General features: G+C 48.8%; 1 protein-coding gene across 1 annotated transcript; it reads right to left on the bottom strand.

Annotated features, from left to right (window-relative positions):
- Positions 1–1523: 1523 nt before the first annotated feature.
- On the bottom strand, positions 1524–22488 carry si:ch73-127m5.1 (neurotrypsin). The gene is made up of 14 exons (XM_048988061.1): positions 21587–22488; positions 18810–18852; positions 13962–14204; positions 13483–13621; positions 12922–13100; positions 11962–12109; positions 11532–11710; positions 10667–10808; positions 7863–8077; positions 7523–7664; positions 4918–5205; positions 4705–4827; positions 4051–4328; positions 1524–3528 (listed from the first exon to the last, which is right to left on the bottom strand). The coding sequence occupies exons 1-14, from the start codon at positions 21671–21673 to the stop codon at positions 3209–3211; spliced, it is 2526 nt and encodes an 841-aa protein (XP_048844018.1). The 5' UTR covers positions 21674–22488; the 3' UTR covers positions 1524–3208.
- Positions 22489–24293: the final 1805 nt, after the last annotated feature.

The following is a 24293-nucleotide window of genomic DNA, read 5'->3' as shown; positions in this document are numbered from 1 at the left end:
ATTGTCCTCCGTTAATCTGTATAATCGCATTTCCATTTCTCTCCCCCACAGTGTACTTTGAAGTGTTGCCCTACATGGCTTGTAATTTTTGTCCTGTACTTCATGTTTGGCACTGGACCACAAATAGTCGTGATATGTTCACACATACTGGCGATAAAGTGAGTTGAGTGCGATCTGACAAAGGTGATTTTGTTTTTAAACCCTTGGCAGTGTCTGTTGACAAAATGTTCGACTTGTTTTCTCGTATCAGCAGACAGACTGAAACACTGCTGACTGCAGTATGATCGGTACATAACATACACTTCTACCCTCAAGACTTTAGGGTTAGTCTCCTTTAGAGGTTCTGCACAAGTACCCATGTGTGTGATACAAAATTATCTAGTTGTTACGGTAAGTAAAACTTTTAAAGTGCTTTGGATAAAAAGAAAACGGTAAGAAACTGAATTTTACACGGTTTGATTTCCATGGCATCGAGTCTCCAAAGGAATCTGACTGATTCCTTTGGCGTTTTTATGTTCCATCTTTGTCAGAAAACCGAGTTTCCAATTTTTCTCTCCATGTCTGAAGCAATTGAAACAGGACAAATACCACATACACGTAAGAGAATTTTCCAGCTGTGAAAAAGACGTGGATTTTGCCACAGTAAAGGATGATCTCAGTCATTCCGGAGCTGGGTCAATGAGGCGCTATTCTACTACAGCAAAGCTTTACAAAGACAAGCAGGAGTAACTTTATTGAGAGTTTCTCTCACAAGGGAACACTAGAAGCATTTGTACAAAGCCACTGAGGAGCAAATGGTAGCACAAGCACAATGACCATGAAGACCAGTAGGGGGAGCACTACGCATGGCATGCAGCAGGCATCGGGCCCCTCAAACAAAGCGTCTTTCTCTCGGCGGAGTTGAAGGTTCTGTGCAGGGGCAAGGCAAAGATTTCAGGATGAAGGAGACGGGTCTGAATAATGGTCCATGGAGCACTGGCTATTGGGAGACCAACAGGTGCTCTGGCAAGCAGAGGAGCAGAGCAGCTCACATCTTCTGGCAGACAGTCGCAGACCCCTGACCGTGTCCTGAACACAACAGCAAGGCAGCAATGAGCAGATCTCCTTCTGAAGTTCCAGAGATGTAAGGAGAGACCTGGGACACTGAGGCTTCCTCTGAAGGTATTTCTGTCACCCAGCATCACCCTAAAGGCGATAATCACCACCCAGCCTCCTCTGAGCCCCTGTACTGCACCCTCAGCTATAATCATAATCCCGACCTCCTCAGTTCAAATCTCAGAGTATGAACATAGCTTGCCCCCCCCACCCGCCCCCAACAGTCCTACAGCTCCTGCTATACAAGATGTCACTCATCCCCAGAAACACAACAACAGGTGATTACTTTTACGCCAGTAAGTAGTAATTCATAAATAAATACAAGCCCTTCCCACAACACCCACCCTGTAATTAGACAGAAACACAGATATCACAAAATTATATAACATCAAATAGAAAAAGGAGAGTAAGAAGACACAACACCTGGAAAGTATCCACAAAATCATTTAAGAAATAACGCTGTCCTATCGTCTACCATTTGTAATTACAGTCTGTAGTATAGATTACACTCTTTCTGCTCAGGCAACAAGATAAGCATGAACATCGTACTATTTTAAAACCTTTTGTTGGGATGATAATACAATATAATATACAAACTTTAAATTAGACAGTAAATTTCCCGTCAAACACAAAGATTACACTGCCACCTGCTGGGGGTTCACGTTGCATGTGTTAATTATTCTAGGAAAGTAGAAAAAAGCAATAAAACTACCTTTGCATTCTAACGATATTATCAGTTTGGTTGTGAAGCACGAATCACTTTCCACATAACGATAATATGAACTATGAAAATGCGAGTTTATGTAAATCAGTTACAAAACTAATTGTTCGAAAATTAGTACACTCACTGATGGTTTTAGATAAAGTACTATCTAGATTGAAGTACTGATGTAGCTCAAATGTGGCTCTATTTGAATGGAATAAACGAATGGCTAATTCGGGTGTGTTATCTATAATACACTTTTGTGCAAGCAAAGGTTTTATTTTTGTAAAAATCAGACGATAATGGCTTTAGACGAGGAGAAGCAGCCTGACACCCTCGCAGGTCATCGCTACTTTTATTGGCTAATTCTACACCACAAGCAGGACCCCCTCGCTAATGCACGACGTTCCGGACCCCCAGGAACGCTTCTCTCGGTGACGGTGGGGGCTCGTCATTTACTAAGCAGGAAAGCGTGTCTCAGAGCTCTGGCTTCACTGGGAGGGAGGGTCTGCACTCCCCTCCAGCTGGTCATTGGAAGGACAGTGAAGGGCTCAAAAGATCAGCTCTGGCCACTGGCCGTGAGCGCGTGTCACATGACCGACCATGTGGAGGCGTGTCCTCCGGTGGGGGACAGATTAAAACATTGTTAGAGGTCAGAAGGACTGAAGGGGGGGTGTGGGGCGAGGATTCCACCCCGGCCCCATATTATAGACTCTGCGTCTTTAGGGTGACTCACAATTGACTCCACTATTGATTTTGGACCTTCCCCAAAAATAAACCGGAATGTTCCACGCTAAGCCTGAGTGAATAATCTAAAGGAGCGGGCGTCAGCCGTTATCGATCTCAGGCCTGAGTGAGTTCCCAGACAGCGTGGAGGTGGGGGCGCCCACAAGCCGGGAGAAGCCGCAGCAAAGGAGTCACTGGCTTTTCCTGCAGGGGGGTGGTCACGAATCACTGCCGCCTGCCCTGGGGGGGCTGCACCCATCAAAGCATCAGATCTCAAATGGCAGATGGGAGATTCATGTATAGAAGCAGATATTTAATTCTTATGTTTTAGTAAATGCTGTGTTAGCAAGTGCAAACTATTTTATCCGTGTTACAACCAAACGAAGATCAATTGGCTGACAAGCTGACTGACACTGTGTGACCTTCTGCTGCTGGGGACATGTAGGCCTAATCATGCTTATTTCGCAACATCAATACTAATATTACAGGCTGTTTTTGCGGCCAAATTGATTTGTCCTGCAATGGGATGGAATTAGCGAGATAGAGATTGTCTGGCCGGGTCAGTAGAGACCAAGTGGCCAAGCCTGAGAGCAAACGCTAAGAGCAGCCCTGCAAACCCCTCCCTACAGCCCTCTGCCCAATCACAGAGTCCCACGGAGTCACATGACCCAGCACCTGCTGCACTCAGATCTCTGCAGGGTGGCCTGTGACCTGCTCGATCCAGTGCAGGAAGCGGGCTACAGGTGTGTACACCCCCGGAAAGACCGGATCGGCACAGCCGCGGCCCCAAGAGACGACCCCTGTGAGAATCCAGCGCCCGCCTTCGTCGTGGCACACCAGGGGCCCGCCATCGTCGGTGTGGCAGCCCTCCGCCCGCCGGCCGGCTGGCAGGCTGCCCACACATAGCATGCGGCTGGAGTAACGGTCGCCATAGCGATCCTTGCACTTCCACGCTGGCAGGAGCGGCGCCCAAGATTGGGGGACGCTGCTGGGGCGTCCCGAGTCTGACGCAAAGAGAAGAAAACAGAGAGGAACTGGACTGATGCATCCGCTTAATCGGACGAGTAAAAATACACAGGGACTGGGACCCATGGGGGGTCAGAAGGGGGGTCAGAAGGCCACAAGGGAGAAGAGATAAACAGCGACACCACTGCCAATTACGTCGCCCCCCTGCAGGCACAGGGAATGGATATATAACATAACAAGGGAATTAATATTTAGCAGTACAATCTCTGTTTAGAATGCTTAACAGTTTCTCTTTTAACCATCATGCTCATTGTTATAATTGCTTTTGTAACAATAATATTGGGATTTATCATGCAAATAAAAGAGGTTAAAAATTCGACATGACTGGGAGAAGGTCTCTGACGAAAGGGGGTTAAGAGAGAAACAGGGGACGAGGATGAGGAAAGGGTGAAAAACAGAAGAGGGAAATAATGAGCGGTGGAGAGAAAAAAGAGAGAGGGAAGTGTGGGGTGGAAGAGGAATGGAGGGGTGATGGATGACACACAGGCTGAAAAGCACACCTGAGGCAGCCCGGCCCGTGATGACACAGGCCGCTGGCCGCTGGTGCCTGGCCTGCATCCAGGCGGTGGGCAGGCAGGCCGCGTTTGTGCGGAGGTCGAACGTCACGCATCTGCCCTCCGCCCCCGGCAGCTTCAGAAGGGCGATGTCATATTCCCAGCCCTGAGCGGGGGCGCTCCGGTACTTTTCGTGGATGATGATGCGCTCAGGGGTCAGGCTGCGGGCCCTGGGGCCGGAGCCACCCAGCTGCAGCACGTAGCTGGACGGGTCCCTGCCAAACCTGCCCAGGTGGCAGCAGCATTAGCCAGGTTAGCGAGCGTCAGGCAGCAAGCTGAAGGGAATCACCATTATAACGGGGGCCAGGAGTACATACACACTGTCCCTCTGAGGGCATACATAAAATAGTTATTTTAAGAAAAAATCTATTAGAACATGTTTGATTTAATTAAAGTATTTCATGCCAGTTATGATTGAAAACTGGTGATCCATTCTTCTCTTGAAGCCTAAAAATACTACTTGTACCCTGGAACCTGTGCGATGTCCCATAACGTTTTAAAAACTTTGAAAAACATGCCTTATAATAATTTCTACGCAATTATTGTCAGCGACCAGGGGATCAGCTGCAGTACTGCTTCTGGCCAGCAGGTGTCACCCACCTCTTGAAACAGTGCGCTGCAGTCAGAGCCCAGCAGGGATCTATGAGAGTGGCGATGCAGAGTGGGTGGCCCCCTGTGGGCTGGGAGGCCGGCCAGAGGAAGACCTGCCAGGGCCACGACTCGCTGCAGGAAGGCAGGAGATCCCGGCGATTATGTCCACGCCGCAGCAATGTGTGTGTTAAATGGAGTTTCGGGTTTTTGGCTGTTTTCTACCTCAGAGACTCCAGGGATTCCTCCTCTACCTCGGTCCTCTTCCCACGGTGTAGGATCTGAGGCCTCAGGCCACATGACTGTCGGCCCTCCCCAGCACCGTCGTCTTCGGGCCCCGGTGTGTAATCGCAGGTCACACCTGGCCCGCTGCTCCTGCAGTCGAGGACACCGTGCCCTCTGACGGGGCAGTCTCCCAGCGCGGCCTCTCGCCCCGAGCAGCGTACACGGCCCCAGCGCACTGCCCTGCTCTCCTCTCTGAAGTACTCCCCAGGGCGTGCCTTGGAGACACCGCTGCAGTGAGAGAACAGCAGGGGCAAGCTGGAGAAACAGCTACAGTCTTCACAGCTGGAGAACAGCGGCGTCCAAACCCCAGAAGAACGACGCGGCCGTCAGCCACGTTACCAGCTAATACTCACCTATCAGCTATACTCACCTATCAGCTAATACTCACCTATCAGATAATACTCACCTATCAGCTAATGCTCACCTATCAGCTAATACTCACCTATCAGCTAATACTCACCTATCAGATAATACTCACCTATCAGATAATACTCACCTATCAGCTAATGCTCACCTATCAGCTAATACTCACCTATCAGATAATACTCACCTATCAGATAATACTCACCTATCAGCTATACTCACCTATCAGATAATACTCACCTATCAGATAATACAACAACAACAAACAAATTTTTTTTCTATAGCGCATTATCACAACATCACATCGCCTCAAGGCGCTTTACAGCATCCGCACCCAGAGCCCCCAGTGAGTAAGCCAAAGGCGACAGTGGCAAGGAAAAACTCCCAAAAAGGAAGAAACCTTGGGAGGGACCAGACTCAAAGGGGGAGCCCATCCTCCAGGGGCCGGCAGGGAGAGTCAAATAGGAGATATGGTTAAGTGCCATACTCACCTACCAGCTAATAGTCACCTACCAGCTAATACTCACCTACCAGCTAATACTCACCTACCAGCTAATACTCACCTATCAGATAATACTCACCTACCAGCTAATACTCGCCTACCAGCTAATACTCACCTATCAGATAATACTCACCTACCAGCTAATACTCACCTACCAGCTAATACTCACCTATCAGATAATACTCACCTATAAGATAATACTCACCTACCAGCTAATAGTCACCTATCAGATAATACTCACCTACCAGCTAATACTCACCTACCAGCTAATACTCACCTATCAGATAATACTCACCTACCAGATAATACTCACCTACCAGCTAATACTCGCCTACCAGCTAATACTCACCTATCAGATAATACTCACCTACCAGCTAATACTCACCTACCAGCTAATACTCACCTATCAGATAATACTCACCTATAAGATAATACTCACCTACCAGCTAATACTCACCTACCAGCTAATAGTCACCTATCAGATAATACTCACCTACCAGCTAATAGTCACCTACCAGCTAATACTCACCTACCAGCTAATACTCACCTACCAGATAATACTCACCTACCAGCTAATACTCGCCTACCAGCTAATACTCACCTATCAGATAATACTCACCTACCAGCTAATACTCACCTATCAGATAATACTCACCTACCAGCTAATAGTCACCTATCAGATAATACTCACCTACCAGCTAATACTCACCTATCAGATAATAGTCACCTATCCCTTTTATTAGCCTAAGCAATAAATGCAGTTTTTCCTTCTAATGTTCTTCTTTCATCCCAAATTCCTCATTCTCCATAGCAACAGCAGCATCCCAGCATACCCACCCATCCCCCACCCAGCTTGACAACAAACCTCATTTCAATCCCCTTCCAAGCTTGAAAAATTCTCCGCACATATAAAAAACTGAGAATCCCGTATCTACTGCATAAAACCAGGCAGATCCTCAGGGGTGGTCAGGGTGGTCAGGGGTGGTCATGTCACATCTACAAATCAGCGCGAGTGTCTGTCTGGTGTGAATCCTCAACCCAAACTGACCTACAAACCCCCGCCCGCCCCCCCTACTGGGCCAGACCTTAGCAGCAACATGAATGCTGGATTTATAAGTTCACTGAACGTCATGCAGCATCATGTCCCATGAAAGGTCAGCTATGTAATAAATTCAAAAGACACGATACATTGGCTGGCATGTCGGCTCCTTAAAAATCATGGCATCAGCATCGCTACCATGTGTCAATCTCAGTCAATCTAGCTGTCGAATATTTAGACCAGGATTCCCCAGTTCGCACCCCAGTTTGCAGGTTTCCCTGCTCTGACACGCCTTATTCAGCTCACCAGCCAATTGCCAGGTTTAGTAGGTGTGTTTCAGCAGGGAAATCTGCAAACTGTGTTGCACACGGGTCCCGGACCGGAATTGGGGAACCCTGATTTAAACTATAGTCAACAATCAAAGTTAACAGCACCAGAGATAAAGACATAACTACTAGAATAATGGAAATGATTGCATTAGATGAACAGCCATTTTCCTTAATGGAGGATAAGGGATTCGGTTCAGTCACCCAAGAATAATGACTTGGTTGCCCCCTGGTTCCCGCATCCTCTCTCCTGCATCCTTAGCGCCCTCCCCTGGACCATGAGGTGAAGTCACGGGCTTGTAGGGTCACACTCACCCGAAGCCCAGCTGCCGGCAGACGACCTGCGCGGTGCGATCGCTCCAGCCGTCTTCACACACAACGCCCCACTGACCGTCCACTAGTACCTCCACACGACCCTCCTTCCGGCTCCTTCCGCCCACCAGGCGGATCGGAGGGCCTGTGAGAAATGAGACCCATCTTAGCTGATTCCGCTTAGCTGTCCTCTAAGGAACTTTCTGGAACACCTGCCGCGCTTCACACTTCCATGGCCGGATCAGAGCTCCAGGCCAAACCTTCCATCCAGTACCGGACCTCGGCAGCACAGCCCCCCCCCCCCCCCCCCCCAGACAGCCACTCACTGTCACACGCCACGTACCTGCGATTGGTGGGCCGGCCGGGATATGATTGGTTTCGGCTCCGTCCTCACAGTGCACCCCCACATCCTGGGCGTGCTCGCAGTCGTGCCGGCCCCACGCGCCATGCTCGCAGTCCAGCAGGGAGAGCTCGGTGCCCGTGCAGCGCACACCGTCCAGCAGGATCAGACCCGCACCCTCGCCGAATGTGCCATCTGGGGCCACCTCAGCCCGCCCCCTACAGGAGCACGGCGGTATTACCACAACAGAAGAGCGAAAGGATTCCAATTATCCATAAAAAGTACATTTTCTTTTACAAATGCATGTCAATGAAAAGAGGCCAGTACATGACCTTCCATGAACTTCAAGAAGTGAATCAACTTAAATAAAAATAACCAAAAAAGAGCTCTCTCACCAGCATATATATATATATATATATATATATATATATATTTCAACCAATCAAGACTGATGATTGGAATGATATGGTCTAGTGTTAAGGATCAAACATGTAGGGAATGATTGAAATACTTGGGAGGAGGTTTATAAACCCCAACGTAGTGGATACTAAAATCCAAGGCATTTAGAATGACAAGAATCCTAATGAAGCCCTTTGAAATTTGGCAGTTATAAACATAATTGGATTGCTGTGATACAGCCCATTCCGGCATGGGACTCCTAAGCTGTTTACATTGCTTTGGTGGGACGGCTTTGCGCAGCAAGCAGAGTGTAACGGCCTCCTGGGCCACGTCTGCCGGCAAGTAACAGCTTCTCCGGGTGTTTTGGAATAATGCGGCCAATTAGCATACAATGCTACAGTGCTCAGCATAAATGAGTACACCCCACTACATTTGTCAGAAAACCTTTAGTTTCCTTTCAGAATCAACATTTTCTATGAGATACTATATTACAAAATACTCTCACAAATGTGGGCCATTGATTGCAAACAAGATTTGTTGATTTGCACACACAAAAAAGTGATTTTCCTAACAAATTCACTCAAGCCCATGTTGCAAAAATGAGTACACCCCAATTATAGTCTTAGGAGAAAAGCCACACTTAAGACTACAAAATTCTAATTAACAGGCATTCAACCACAGGTGAGTCTAATGATTCATTTAAGAGGTGTCCAGCAGACAGGTGACTATAAAAGGGCATTACTTAACAAAGAAAAGCCCTTCCCATTTCATGCTGTCAGCAATGGCTCCACATGGAAGAGAAATGTCACAAAATCTGAGAAAGGCAATCATTTCTTTACACAAAAAAGGTGAGGGCTACAAGAAGATCAGCAAAGCTTTACCTATCAGTCAAAATACTGTAGCAAAAGTGATCCAAAAATTTAAGAAAGATGGAAGTGCAACGATCTTACAGCGACGTCCAGGCCGTCCACGGAAGTTAACATCTCGAGAGGAGCGTCTGCTGATGAGAAGGGTTGAAGAAAATCGCCATGCAAGTTCACTGCAGTTAGCTAAAGTAGTAGAAAGCCAAACTGGAGTGACCGTTTCCCGTGACACCATACGGCGCACACTGCAGAGGAATGGCATGCATGGGTATCGTCCACGAAGGAAGCCTCTCCTAAAGCCCATGCACAAAAAAGCACGCCTAGAATCTGCTAGGGCCCATGCGGAAAAAGATGAAGACTACTGGGACTCTATACTCTGGAGTGATGAGACAAAAATCCCTGTTTTTGGAACTACTTGTTTCAAAACTGTATGGCGTCGTAAAGGTGAGGATTTCAAAGAAAAATGCATGGTGCCTACAGTGAAGCATGGTGGTGGCAGTGTCCTTATGTGGGGCTGCATGAGTGCTGCTGGTGTTGGGGAGCTGCATTTCATTGATGGTATCATGAACTCAACAATGTACTGCTCTATACTGAAGGAGAAGATGCTGCCATCTCTCCATGCACTTGGTCGTCGTGCACTTTTCCAACACGACAATGATCCAAAACACACATCTAAAGCTACTGTTGCATTTCTGAAGAACAGGGTGAAGGTGATTGAATGGCCAAGTATGTCTCCTGATCTGAACCCAATCGAACACCTGTGGGGAATTCTGAAGCGACAAGTTGAGCATCACTCTCCATCCAGGCTCTGAAACAGGTTATTCTTGAAGGATGGAAAAAGATAGATGTTGCAATATGTCGCCAACTTGTTCATTCCATGCCTAGAAGACTTGGTGCTGTCCTTAAAAATCACGGCGGTCATACAAAATACTAGATGTAGTACTTTTTGTTGCGGGGTGTATTCATTTTTGCTTCAACCAATTTGAGTAAAACTGAAGATTTTGTGATCTAAGTTATATTATTAACCTTAATTTCATGTTATGGAGTTAAACAAGTGTTCAATAAAACTCAGCCTTGTGAAAATTTTGGAAGTTATTCTTTTGTTCATTGAGCTACTGATTACATTCGTACTTTTCAAAGGGGGTGTACTCATTTATGCTGAGCACTGTATGCTTACATGGTGAAATTTCTCCCAGGCAAATGAGTTTAACAGCTAATGCCGTGAGACCATTAATAGTCGCAGGAGAACGTAAAGCTCAACTTCCTGTCTAAATGATAACATCTTCAGTAGTACAGGCACTCAGGCATTGTTTGGTTATTTGGTGAATAAGAGTCAATCTCTTTGGCCAACCGGTGCCGTCTCAGAAATCCATCCATCCATCCATCCATCCATCCAGCCATCCACCCTGGTCAGTGTCATGGCTGCACCCCGGTCGGGATGCCAGCATCTTAAGTGTTGACATCCGCAGACTAAGTGACCAAGCAGCATCACTGTGATCTGCCTCGCATCTGAAGGCCAAAGGTCAAAGGGGGCCAACATCCCACCTGAAGCCCAGCTGCCGGCACACGACCTGGGCCTGGAGGCTGGTCCAGTTGCGGCTGCAGACGGTGCCCCAGTCCCCGGCGTGGAACACCTCAAGGCGGCCCTCCCAGGGGCTATCAGCCCCCACCAGCCGCACCACCCCATCTGCAAGCCGAGCAGCACGACAGAGGGCAGATGAGAGAGGGGGAGAGCATAGTGACACCCATCACCAGAGGTGTGTGTGAGTACGCCTGTGCGTGTGTGTCAGTGTGTCAGTGTGTGTGTGTGTCAGTGTGCGTGTGTGTCAGTGTGCGTGTGTGTCAGTGTGCGTGTGTGTCAGTGTGCGTGTGTGTCAGTGTGCGTGTGTGTCAGTGTGCGTGTGTGTGTGTGTCAGTGTGTCTGTGTGTGTGTGTGTGTGTGTGTGTCAGTGTGTGTGTGTGTCAGTGTGCGTGTGTCAGTGTGTGCGTGTGTCAGTGTGTGCGTGTGTCAGTGTGCGCGTGTGTCAGTGTGTGTGTGTGTGTGTGTGTGTCAGTGTGTGTGTCAGTGTACGTGTGTGTCAGTGTGTGTGTGCGTGTGTGCGTGCGTGTCAGTGTACGTGTGTGTCAGTGTACGTGTGTGTGTGCGTGTGTGTCAGTGTGCGTGTGTGTCAGTGTGTGTCAGTGTGTGTGCGTGTGTGTCTGTGTGTGTCAGTGTGTGTGTGTGTCAGTGTGTGTGTTGTGCTGGCTCGCCTTCCCATAAAGCCCCAATGTGATAAAAACCTGTCATTTTCACATAGTAGAAACTCAATTTTATAAAAACCTGTAACTGCACTCAAAAAGCCAAAAATGCCAAAAACCCGATTTTCTGAGTGGAGTCTGGCCCTGTGCCTGCCCACGCAGCACTGCTCACCGGTGTAGGGGCTGCAGGACACCCCCGCGTCCTCCATGTGGTCGCAGTTGTGCTGCTCCCAGCCGCCATGGGCACACTCATCCAGTGAAAGTTCGTTCCCGGAGCACTGTACCGCATCCAGCAGGATGGGGCCTGAACCCTGGCCAAAGTGGGCCCAGGACCAGGCCTTTGGGATGCCCCTGGGTCACACGCGGAGATAAATGCATGACCATAAATGTCATAGCGCCCCCTAGCCACGCAACCTAGACACTGCACCTGCTCAAGTCCATGTTAGGCTTCCTTTCATGGATAATATACAGCACACAGAAATATTTACACAGCACACCTATTTCTGTACAGGCACAGACAGCGCCCTCTGCAGGCCTGTATGAGTACAGTACTGGGTGGTGCTGTCCTGGGGAGGGCCGGCTGGAGCGCACTCTCCACTCACCCCAGCCCAAGCTGCCTGCACACCACCTCTGCGTCGACGTCGTCCCACTTGTCATCGCAGACGGTGCCCCACCTGCCGTTGTAATATACCTCCACACGGCCCTCGAATTCCTCCAGACCTCCCACCAGCCTCAGGGGGGCGCCGTTACCTAAGGCAAAATAAAACCATACCCGCAGTTTAGCCTGACAAACATCAAAAAGGAAACAGATGTCATACTCTTATAAGAGTAATTTATTTAGCTGCCTCGTTAAATTTTGGACTAAAATGATTTTTTAATGTTGGACTAATTCATTAGAATTAGAATTTTGACACGAGTATTACATAATTAATGTAGCACTTAATGTAACATAACTGACAGTGTAAATGGTCTGAGGCAGGTCACACATCCCAGCCTGGAGTCCCTGGGAGGCCGACTTCCTGCTCTCACACAGGCTGTTTCGGCTAAACACACTTACTACACATTAAATGAGGCCCAAGCTCTGGACACAGAGGGTCAGCACAGCAGAAGGTGAGGAGACAGCAGGAGTTGAAACAGTAAGTAGGGGCATGTCCCATTCCCCGAGTCCCATTCCCCGAGTCCCATTCCCCGAGTCCCATTCTCCGTATCCTATTCTCCGTATTCCATTCCCTGACTCCCATTCCCCAAATTCCATTCCCCAAATCCCATCCCCTGAGTTCCATTCTCCGTATCCTATTCTCCGTATTCCATTCCCCAAATGCCATTCTCCGTATCCCATTCCAAGTCCCATTCCCTGAGTCCCATTCCCCAAATTCCATTCCCCAAGTGCCATTTTCCGTATCCCATTCCCCATGTCCTGTTCTCCGAGTCCCAGTCCCTGTGTCCCATCCCCCCGTGCCCTATTCTCTGATTCCTATCCCCCGTACATCCATACATGCTGAACGAAAGAAGGCAGTTAACTTGGGTGCCTGCAGTCACAATGCAGCTCCACCGGTCCTCACCTTCAGGAGGGGCACACACCACGCTGGCCTCGTTCCCATGGTTACAGTCTCCCGTGACAAACTTCCTGCTCCGGCACTCCAGCAGAGAGTTCTCATTACCACGGCAGCCCAGTCTCTCATAGTGGAAGAGCCCAGTGCCAGGCCCGAAATAGGAGTGCTGGAGCGCCGTGCCGATGTCTCTGCACAGGCAGACGGAGGAAGAGCGTTCTCACTGCGCGTACTCACTGCGCGAGCACAGCACCACTGCCAACTGTCAGCACTGGGGTTCCATCGACACACATACCGACACACACCGACACACACACTAGGCTGACACACACAGACACACACACAAGACATTCTTAACCCCTACCCTTAACCATAAGCAACCAAACAAAATACAAGACTTTTGGCATTTTTCACTTTTTGACTGTAGTGACAGATTTTTATAAAATTCAGGTTGTCCTTGTGGGGACTGAAAATAGAGGTTTTACTACATTGTGGGGACACTGGGTCACACTCACACTGTATGAATCAGGTCCCCCCATTTAAGAATATAACGTAAGACGCAGTCTCTCTCACCCCAAGCCCAGCTGGCTGCAGACAACGCTGGCGTCGCGGTCCGTCAGGTGGGTGTCGCACACCGCCCCCCACTGGCCATTCAGGTACACCTCCAGACGCCCACTCCGGGGGGAGGAGCTGCCTACCAGCCGGGCTGCACCTGAAGTAAGGAGAGATGGCCTGGTCACAGGTCACAGTGGGAGAGCCGTCGGTAGGTGGAAACCCAGTCAAGCAGCCATTCCCAAAATGAACTCCAGCCTGGGGGGGTTTTCAGCTGCGTAGCAATGAAACAATGGGCACCTTCTGCCAGAAGCCAAGAGTCTGGGATCACAGCAGCAGAGGAAGTACCCAGAGAGACTGACTTACTGTGAAATGCAGTACAGAAATGAACACAAGGGGGCGCTCAGTCCCACATGGGGCGGATGGGAGCAGGCAGGACGGGGGGGAGGGGGGGCATGCGGTGGAGGTGGGAGGCGAGCAATCAACCGTCGGGCCCTGACCCTGGTGGCAGTCACAGTAAGCCCAGCCGATGGCGCCCGAGCTCTGCCGGAAAAAGCACCAGGGGTTGGACTCGCGGTCCGGGTTCCGGCAGTAGCTGTGGTCGCCCAGCCCCCGGCCTGGGTACTGCTGCACGTAGTCAGGGAACTCGGTCCAGCGCAGGCAGGGCAGCCCGGAGTCCGTCTGTGACACGGAGCCGTTGTAGTAGCCGAGCTCGGTGAAGCCCTCGGAGCAGGATAGCGGGGCTAGGAGCGGAACACAGACGCACACGGACAGACAGACAGACACGTGGTTCACACGCGCTCCCGCACAGGCCGGGCTCGTCTCCCTAAAGCCCCCCAGGGGGGAGGTACTGCGGGAAATCTGAGAAATGAAGTCCTCTCAGTTGTGGGAAATGATCCGTAATTGGAAAAGAATCCGTAAAATTGATGATTAGACTGAAACAAGAACACTGGACGGCACTGTTAGGAAACAGTGGGTATGGCTTTAATGAGCGAGACCCCCCCCAGAGCTCGACACATCCAGAGACGCATGCCGGGCGTGAGATGGGAATGATCTCCGCGCATCCCACCCTCACTGCGTGTATACGTGCATGCACACACACACAGAGGATGATGTGCTTCTGGACTGGATTTGAGGAGATCGGACCCCATTGTCCTCTCATCTAAAGACCTGCAGCAAAACATTCACACATGGACTGAACTGGAGCCCAGCTTCGCTGAGCTGACCCACTTCTGCAGAGACCAGGCTGGACCAGAAGAGGGAGCCGTTTGACACATGCAACATTTCTGTGCAAGGTTTTATTGTGGATCTTACAGTGAACTTCTGCAGGAAGGGTGGCCAATCTTATCCAGAAAAAGAGCCTAACTAGGAAATAATTAGAGGATTGATTGGCTAAAGAGTCCTCATACTTGGGTTTGAACAGATGACATCCATGTTACTCCATAAACCTGCACACATGCTGGCCCTTTGCGGATAAGACCGGCTGCCCCTGTGCTACATTCAGCCTTTATTCACTTGCTGAATGTGCAGCCAAGATTGCATCAGAATTTTTGCTACCCTTCCACAAAAATCTCTGAATTAGCTTGAAACTGACAAAAGTTTAACGGCTTCCACTATTATTTACTGCATACGTAACACAAATCAGACTTTGCTTTCGATTGATTCAGCCGAATATTTGATATAATTAAACAAATGAAAGTGGCACACTCGGAAAAAGATGGTCGCCTTAATTTAATATTTTCTGGCACCACCTTTTACAGCAAATCACTGCCAACTGATCTCTGCACTTCACAGTGAGGCGTCTGCATTTGCCAGCAGGTAGTCTGGCCCACCCTCCCTGAGCAAACTGCTCGAGCTGCCTCACGTTTGAAGGGTGACGTCTCCACACTGCAATTTTCAGATTTTTCCATTGATCAATAGAATTAAGATCTGAACTCATGGAGGGCCATTTAAGAATAGGCCAATATTCTTCCCAGCCATTCTTGAGTGCTTTAAGGTGCAGGTTTTGGGTCATTATCCTGTTGGAGGACCCATAACCTTTGGATTTAGATGGTTTCTACCATCCACACTATCCTTCTAATCAACCTGGGTTTGTAGTTCCTCTTGTCTCCACGTCCTGGGAGGTTGGCTACAGTCCCATGAACCTTATACTTTTTAATAATATTGCCATCTGTGATCATTGGAACATGAAGCTGCTTGGAGATGCTCTCATAGCCTTTACCTTTAACACGATCGTCTATAATCTCCTTTCTGAGCTCCTCTCTGCACACAATGATACCAGACAACACAGGTTCTTTCCCTGTAAGGTTAAACACTTAGTTTGAAACATGACTATAATGCAAGGATAAATAGTCTCTTTAGGGGCACCAGCAAATCTGTCTGTACTATTTTAGCATATCTTTGTAAAATAAACAACAAATCATTTCTTTTCACAATTATATTGGTTTACTCTCTCACATACTAAAGGCATGCAGGTGTACATTAGACAATTGCTTTTAATTGAATCACTTTTATGGAGAAATGAAGCATAGTTTCAATGATCTGTAAGAGAACCAACAAATTTGTCCATGTCTGTATACGAGTCACCATAACACAAACATTAAGTAAGTGTCAAGTGTTTCACTTCAATGCTAAAAATGTGTTAAATAATGGTATTTAGATGCATGTGTCAAGACAATGATCTGTCATAAATGTGCATTGCTACACAATTTTTTTTTATTTTAAATAGTCCCTATATAGAAAAGAATGTACCAATATGTACAGTGTGTGTAAAAACCAGGCTGGAGTAGCGAGTGTCCTTCACTGTCTGACAAAGGCTGCACCTCACTCAGATATTTTATTTGTCTCTTATTCTCTGCTTAGTGATAAGATCTCCATCATCTCACTCCGTCATCTCACGCCAGCCACTCACTCCATCATCTCACTCCGTCATCTCACTCCAGACACTCACTCCATCATCTCACTCCAGCCACTCACTCCATTGTCTCACTCTGTCATCTCACTCCAGCCTCTCACTTCATCATCTCACTCAGCCACTCACTCCATCGTCTCACTCCATCGTCTCACTCCATCATCTCACTCCAGCCAGTCACTCCATCGTCTCCTTACTATTTCTGCTTCTCTAATTCATTTGTTCTGAACATCATGATTTAAACATAAATCATATAAAGGGCTTTGAAATTCACAGCCACATTTGCCTTTGATCCCAGTCTGACATTCCTACCAAAAGCGGCGTGGACATTTCCTCTAGTGTGGATGTACGGAAGGCACGAGAGTGGATAAATCTGCTGGGGGGGCTCGCTGGTGGCCGGGATAAGGGGGCAGCATGTGGAGCTGCTGGCGAGAGCACTAGGGGATGAGGAAACTCAGGCCCATATTTACAGCTGGGCTGACAGGCTTCTCTTCTGTTCGGAACAAGCAGAGATCCACAGGGAAGCTCTCCACTGCCTGTCTGGCTAATTGCGCCTATAGAAAGTGGCTTAATCACCCAGCTGACTGTTTAGAAATTTTGGGCCCCATGAGAATCTGAAGCCTCTAAAGTGATGGTGGCTTCCAGGCCCCATTGTACAAGGACAAAATGGAGCACGGTTAGAATTGAAGAGTGTGGCTTATTTAGCTTAACAAAGAGGCAGCTGCTCTGTAAATGCAGAGCCGCTGCCAATTCCAGTTCAGGCTCCGTCGGTGGTTCGAATTCCGTTGGAATAAACGAGGAGCTGAAGCTAAACCCGTCGGTGTAAAAGAGGAGCTGTCACTCCAGTTCAGTTCTCGTTGGTGTAAATGTGGAGACACAGCTCTGGTTTGAGTCAGGGAGCTGCTGTTCCAGTTTGAATCCCACTGCACACGAGGAGCTGCCACTCCATTTGGAATCCTGTCTGCCTGCTGCAGTTCAAACTGCGTCAGTGTATATGTGGATTGAAAGACTAACTGATACCCGGGGCAGGCTTAGGATTTCACCCTCAGCCCCTTGAAGAAAAACAAGATTATTTTTTATGGGGTCTGAAGCCCCCCTAAATAAAGCTCTAAGAGCCCCTATGACTGACATCCTGATGATAATGAGCCCCCCCCCCCACCGTGAGCCATAATGGTGTGCAAATTCAGTCAGTGCAAATGACACAACTTCCACTTTACATAATTAAACACAGTAACAGGCGAAGGGGGACAGAGGATGTGGCCCCCATCTCGGTTAACGCTCCCACCTTACCGAGAACGACTGAGGACGCAACCGCCTGCTTCTACACCCAGCAGCAGGGCAGCATGTGCTCAAGTGGGGGAGGATCACCGCCCTTGTGGCCAAATGCTGCTAGTTTTGCTTCCTGGGAGGGGGATGGATTGTGAGGCCATAAGTGAGGCTGAGTGAAGGCAGGACCAGTATGTTTGTGGTAGAGTGTTTAAATAAAGATGGACGGGCATATTTACACAGCTTGTACGTGCCGGGGTACTCACAGGAACCAATACTTAATACGGGTGATTTAGTTCAGCATTCATTTTTCTATACGGTCCATTTATGCGGCTCAAAATACGCCTGTCATCTCAGCTGTGCTTTGTCTCGTCATACTTTGAACGCGCGTCTACGTGCATGTACTGTGTGTGCTTAAATGTGCGTGTATTTTTTTGTGTGTGAGCATACGTGTGTATATTTGTGTGTATGTATGTGTTGGTGTATACACATGTGTGTGTGTGAGTTTGTATGAGCGTGTGTGTCTGTATGTTAGTGTGAGTTGGTATGTGTGTGTGTGTCTGTGTGTGTGTGTGTGAGTTGGTGTGTGTGTGCGTGTGTGTGTGTGTGAGTTGGTGTGTGTGTGTGTTACAAAGAAGAAAGTAGAGCAGAAACTCACATTTGCTGACCAGCCAAAGCGCTGAACAGATTTATAGCCTCATAAGCCAAACCATCCCCCACCCCCTGCCCCACCCCCTGCCCCCCCCCCACCTCCATTTACCTCAGCAGTGAGCTTCCATGCTGGGCCCGACTGACTGGGACAATAAAAAACGATGCATCACGGACCATGATGGCGTCGTCAAAAACAGCCGTGTGAGCTGTGGACTCCCCCCAGAAAGAGGTGAGGTCTGCATGACGCATCACTGGCCAGCCCGCGTGAACGCCAAGCCCCCGCATCGCTGCACACCGCCAGTGTTCAGGGTCGGGGGGAGATGGCGGATCTCCCATAATGTCCTCTCATCTACACTGAAGTGTTCTGAGGCCCGGAACCAGGAGGAAATGAGGTCACACTTCAGGGAGCCGTGCCACTGCGCCGTACTGAGCCCCATCGTCGCTAAGCGATGCTTTACACCCCTTTGTTGATGAGCCACGGGGGCCACCACCCCACACACACACACCGTGACCCACCCACCTGTGCTCCGCAGTGTGTTTAAGTAGCTGTCTTCAGCGATCACCTGCGGAGAAACAAAAAAATGGTGTGAGACAGGCGTGAACGCAGACGATATCCTCACAGCCCAGAGAGGAGCCGGGCCGAGCGGAGGGGGCCAGGGAGCCAGATGCGGACGTCAGGCCTGCCTCGGATTGCAGGCCCAGGACTGAGGTCCCTGACGCCTTCTTAGCAGTACAGAGGTCATAACTTCTGTCATTTAACATTGAACTTACGAACGACGTAGCGTTAAGGCTTCGGGAAACTCACCCCAGATAATTAATTTCCCCGTAGCAATGGAGAAAGAGACGAGAATGTCCCAGAAAGTTTTCGCAAGATATCACAGCATCGCACATCAGATAAACAAGGCCGTGCACAAGTGTCTATATATCACCTGCTGCACCAATGAAAGGAGGCAAAAACAACTCGGTCTACACAAGCGAAGCAATGAAAGACACTTAGAAAAGTACAATATTTTAAGATCATCATGCCAAAAGTTTCACAGTAACAAAACTGAAGGTTACAAACATTCGGACACCAAAACCAGGTTTCTACGGTGACGGGGGTCCCCAGATTTCTACGGTAACGGGGCCCCCAGGTTTCTACGGTGATGGGGGTCCCCAGGTTTCTATGGTGATGGGGGTCCCCAGGTTTCTACGGTGATGGGGGTCCCCAAGTTTCTATGGTGACGGGGGTCCCCAGCAGAGACATTCCACAAAAAGATCAGGCCATTTTATTCCATGAACATCTGGGATCTCTGCCATTTGCTTGATGGAACTAATCAAGGTTTTAAGCTATAATCTGGGTAATTAAGGGTGGAGGTAACATCTTGTTGTGTCTCCAGTCAGGGGATGGTTTAGGTTCCCTCTGGAGTGGGCAGGTGGTAAAAACACCGCTCCATATTAGCCAGGATGTCAGAGAAATGTCATGGAGCTCATTAATCGGCCATGAACTACACACAGATAAGCGCTTCATCATGAGGCTAATTGAGTTTCGCATCAATAATAAGGCAAGCGGCACCTCGTCTGGCCAGGACAAAACTGCAGCAACTTCAGCCCATGACACTCGGTGCGTGACACTTAATTACAGCCATCGGTCCTGCCTCCGTGGCGAGATGCGAGTCGGCTGCAGAGAGCTCTACCCGTGTCGTTTTTAACCAGGACTATGTCGGTCGGCGTCGTTAGGTCCGATTACTCGGGGCTGTAGCCCTGAAGATTTTAGCCCCAATGCCAACTTTCCATCAAAAAAGGTAAAGTAGCAGGTAAATGTGACTTAGCCACTGATTTTTTTTCAAGTGCTAGAAACGCCCCTGACTATACATACCATTCATTACTGCCATGCACACAGCTGAGTGGGCTGTTCAACACATTTCAGCTTCACATAACGGTTAGCATTGCATGCACGGATATAAAATTGAAACATGTATGTAACTGGTATTCACAATTTCTATAGGGGTTATACCCATTTACTCTGATTAGTTCTGGTTATTGGATGGATGGATGGATGGATGGATGGATGGATGGATGGATGGATGGATGGATGATTGTATTGATGGATGGATGGATGGATTATGTTATATTGTTGGCAAATGAATTTCTTCCCGTTTACATTTAGAAATTACGGATTTCAGCTTATATTCTTTCCCTGTGTAGCTGCTTGTCGTAGAATATCATATTTGAAGCATATACGTTTCCAGCCATTTGCGTGGAGAAAACAGGCTGTAAGGGATCAGCATCCGTCGGCAGGACGGGCCGCCGCCTTCAGCCCGCACAGCTTCACTTTCCACGCCTTCGGAGTGTCGCGCTCGGTCTTGCTGCCTCACGACGCGCTCCGTGGTGTTTGTGTGTGAAATCCGTGTATCCCTATTTAAAATACTCACAGCTTACAGCAACGTGTTCCTATTAATCACCTAGATGTACATCATTAAATATGTAACACGGAGACGCGATGGATTTTGATCTGGATATTTCAAAGAAATTTTTGTAGAAGCAATTACCTTATCATACATAATAATGAAATATCAGTACATATGTGAAAACGCCTATAACTACCGTGTTTTGGATTAATGTCAGTTAAATGAAATGTGCATTTTTTCCCCGTAACATTTATGCGTTTCCATCCCGAATACACGAGCCGAACCTCTCGGGTTTGATCACCCAGACAGAGGTGCAGTCGGCGGGACGCGGCGGATCGAAGGTCCCCGCCGAAGCCCGTCATCCTCTCACTGGACACCCGGAGCATCAACGTCTCCACACCGCGCTCTTCGCCTCCACTTGAGCTTTTTTAACAAAGCCGCTATCACAAATACCTTGGCCATGAGGTGACGGAATAGCGTGCATTTAGCTTAATGCAACCTGAAATCCGTGACATATTACACTCTACACCTGATAACGAAGCTTCGCTTTACATAGCATTTAAACCGCTATTTAATTCACCATTATTACTATTATTTTCCATTTATTGGCTCACGGCTGTTTTCTCAGATTTCTACCTGCAGTCTGAGCTTTTAACTCGTTTTACTCATGCAAACCAAGCTTCACATTACAATGCCGTACAGAAGTAGCTCCTGCTCGGTTTGCAGCCGAGGCGTCACAGTACGCGGCTTGCGGATGTCTGCGCTTCACTTAATCGCTCCCATCATCAGCGAGGGAACGGGGGGCTGACACCCATTTAACAGGAAAATGTGGCCGAGAATCACTAAAACACTGCAAATGCATGAGAGCGCGGCGTGCAGAAAGTGGCGAATATCGGCCGGCACCCACCTCCGCTCGGACCCGCAGCCCGGAGCTGCACGCCAGGATCAGCGCCAAGAAGGTGCCCGGAACCATCGCGTCCGTCCGGCTGCACATGTCACCGGCAGCTTAGGGGCAAGAAGCCTTTTGCCATCACTGACGGCCGGAAAACACCTATAGCAGCGGCAGCACGGGCGTATCTGTCCGTCTCCCGTTATACGTTTTTCTCCACCGGTATAAAAGAGCAAAGAGTGAAAAGGGTAAATGAAGGAAAGTCCGTAATGAAGTGGAAGCGTAGGCGTCGCCCCCTCACTCACATCTCCTATAATCCTTTATAAACCTTTAAATGTGCGCCGTCATGTGCCACCCCTTCACGCGCTCCTGCACCTTGCATTTATACCCTGCTGCAGCAGCCCCACGGCATGGGCGTCGCCGCCCGGCGAACCGTCCTTCCACTCCGCAGCCGCCCGGCGAACCGTCCTCCACTCCGCAGCCGCACGGGCTCCGATTGCGCGCTGATTGCGGGACCCCAATTCACCGAATCGTTTACGGCCGGTGTGGGTGGAGTTTCATTACTCTGAAAACCAGGCAAACATCATCGTTAAAAGTCTTTATCATACGGAGAGCCGTCCCCACTGCGCAATATACCCCTCATATTTATAACAAAGCCCCCTTAGAATGGCTTGGCGGAGTGTGCGCCCGTTATAGGTGAGCGATCACACTACACGCCCCCTGCTCCACTTGCAAGCGGCGGGGATGAGGGCCACCGGAGCGCCGCGACGAGGCACCAGACTCCGGTCTCTGCTGGTCAGAGCATCTCATCTGATGGCTCTCAATGAAAAGGATCCGCATTCGTTACAAAATACGAGCAAACAACAAAATCAGGAGACACGCGCCATGTGTATAGCTAATATATAAGGAATTACATTGCAAATAATTGAAAATCTAAATAGAAAATGTGTTTATCGTGATACTTAATATTAAAATCGATGTATGAATAAAAATAGAAAGGCAAAGACATCCAGTGAGGTAACTCCTGTACCGCTAGCTATAGGGGGAGGGGGGGCGTTGCTTGTTTGGTTGTTGGTTGTTGTCGTCTTCCTGTTATCTTTAAGAGGTCTTTCCATCCCTTACTCTTCTCTCTCTTCGCATGAAAGGTTGGACTAACTTCTCTGGCGGTCCCAGGGCAGGCCGCCCTCCTCAGTGGGCCACTGGAGATATTTTTGCACCCAAAACAATGGAACAATCAATAATATTCCAATCAATGTTGCGGGAACACCACCAGTAAAATTTGCTGATGAGGAAGGGGTATCGCGCCGGAGGATCGATAGGTGAAATTTAAGAAGTTTAATCATTCCACCTTTCGCTAAGGTTAGTCTTGTGCTTTGGCATATGTTCCTTTAATTGTGTTCTCTGCATCCGTTTACAATCTGTCTAACACTCTGTTGAGACAGTGCCAGGCAAAGGAGACATAATGTCAGTCTTGTATCTTTGTATCCTGTTCTTCTTGTTACTTTCTGCCACTTTTGCTGCCGGTGAACAGCTGGCAAACGCCAGTTAAGTTAAAGAACGTTGTGTAGCTTGAATCTCAAAGCAGAATAGCCCATTACAGCTGGGACACGGCAACTTTGTCCCGAAAACCGTCACAAAAAATGCAAATATCATACATGCAATTATCAAGTTATCCTGCAATGTAACATCTGGAAATTCTGTCTTCGCGGGGCCCCAAGCTGTCAGGGGGCACAGGCGGCCCCCTACCCTGGCCAGCATGCGCTGTAGCGTGTGAGAATCCCTGGAGGGTGGCTATTCCTGCGATGCTGGAATGAAAGTCACTCACGTTTGCCGTCCCGAAGCTTAGCCACACAGCTACCGAACCTCCACACTGCCTGTGCTAGGAGGACTGCGATGTTTGCAATAGCATATAGCTGTAACTGGTAAAGTAGTTAGTAAATAGCAGAGCCGCTGCTCCTCCACATGGAAAGGAGCCAGTCGAGGTGGTTTGGGCATCTGTCTAGGGTGCCTCCTGGACGGTTCCGGGCACGTCCAACCTGGAGGAGACCCCGGGGCAGACCCAGGACACGCTGGAGAGAGTATGTTTTTCAGCTGGCCCGGGAATGCCTTGGAGGACGTGGGTGGGGAGAAGGTGGTCTGAGCATCCCTTCTTAGATGCTGCTGTCACCCGACTCCGGAAAGGCAGCAAACATTCGATGGATGGATGGTAAAGTGCCCTCAGTGTGGGTTTCCTGCCCAGGAGAGCAGCCCCTTCTTTCAGGCGACCGGCCCCCCTGCGTGGCTCTCGTTGCCTGAAGTCACAGTTACAGTCGAAATTTAAGAATATAAAAACCGAATGACCTTGGCTACGATCTCATTACCAAGCCGAAGTGACTCAAATTGAATTTTTTGCCTGAATGTGACTCAGATCTGATTTTTTTCAGGGCTGTATGGACACAGATATTTTCAAACTGGATTTGAGTCACCTCCGCATTTGGACCTGGATCGGATACGTGACATGCATGTCAGCAGCCAGATTGGAATTCATGCGGTTCCTTTACCTATATGCATGCGCTGAGCGAGTCACGTGTTGTTAGTGACACGTGACTCGTTAGTGACTCGTGCAAAAATGTATCAATGTGCACATGTGAATGGTTGGGGAGGACAGGTGCTTTCACATTATAGCTGTAATTACGAATGTGAATCCTCAAGACAGGCGAATCCAATCTGAGCACAAAATCGGAAT

Source organism: Brienomyrus brachyistius, chromosome 20, assembly GCF_023856365.1.
Source record: "Brienomyrus brachyistius isolate T26 chromosome 20, BBRACH_0.4, whole genome shotgun sequence".
NCBI lineage: Eukaryota > Metazoa > Chordata > Actinopteri > Osteoglossiformes > Mormyridae > Brienomyrus > Brienomyrus brachyistius.
This window is presented reverse-complemented; position numbering and strand designations above follow the sequence as displayed.

Coding starts and splice junctions, on each gene's coding strand:
- si:ch73-127m5.1 (XM_048988061.1), bottom strand. CDS start 21,673: ATGTGCAGCCGGACGGACGCGATGGTTCCGGGCACCTTCTTGGCGCTG. Junction 13,101..13,482: donor TGCAGCCAGCTGGGCTTGGG/GTGAGAGAGACT, acceptor CTGCCTGTGCAG/AGACATCGGCACGGCGCTCC. Junction 8,078..10,666: donor TGCCGGCAGCTGGGCTTCAG/GTGGGATGTTGG, acceptor GTGCTCCTGTAG/GGGGCGGGCTGAGGTGGCCC.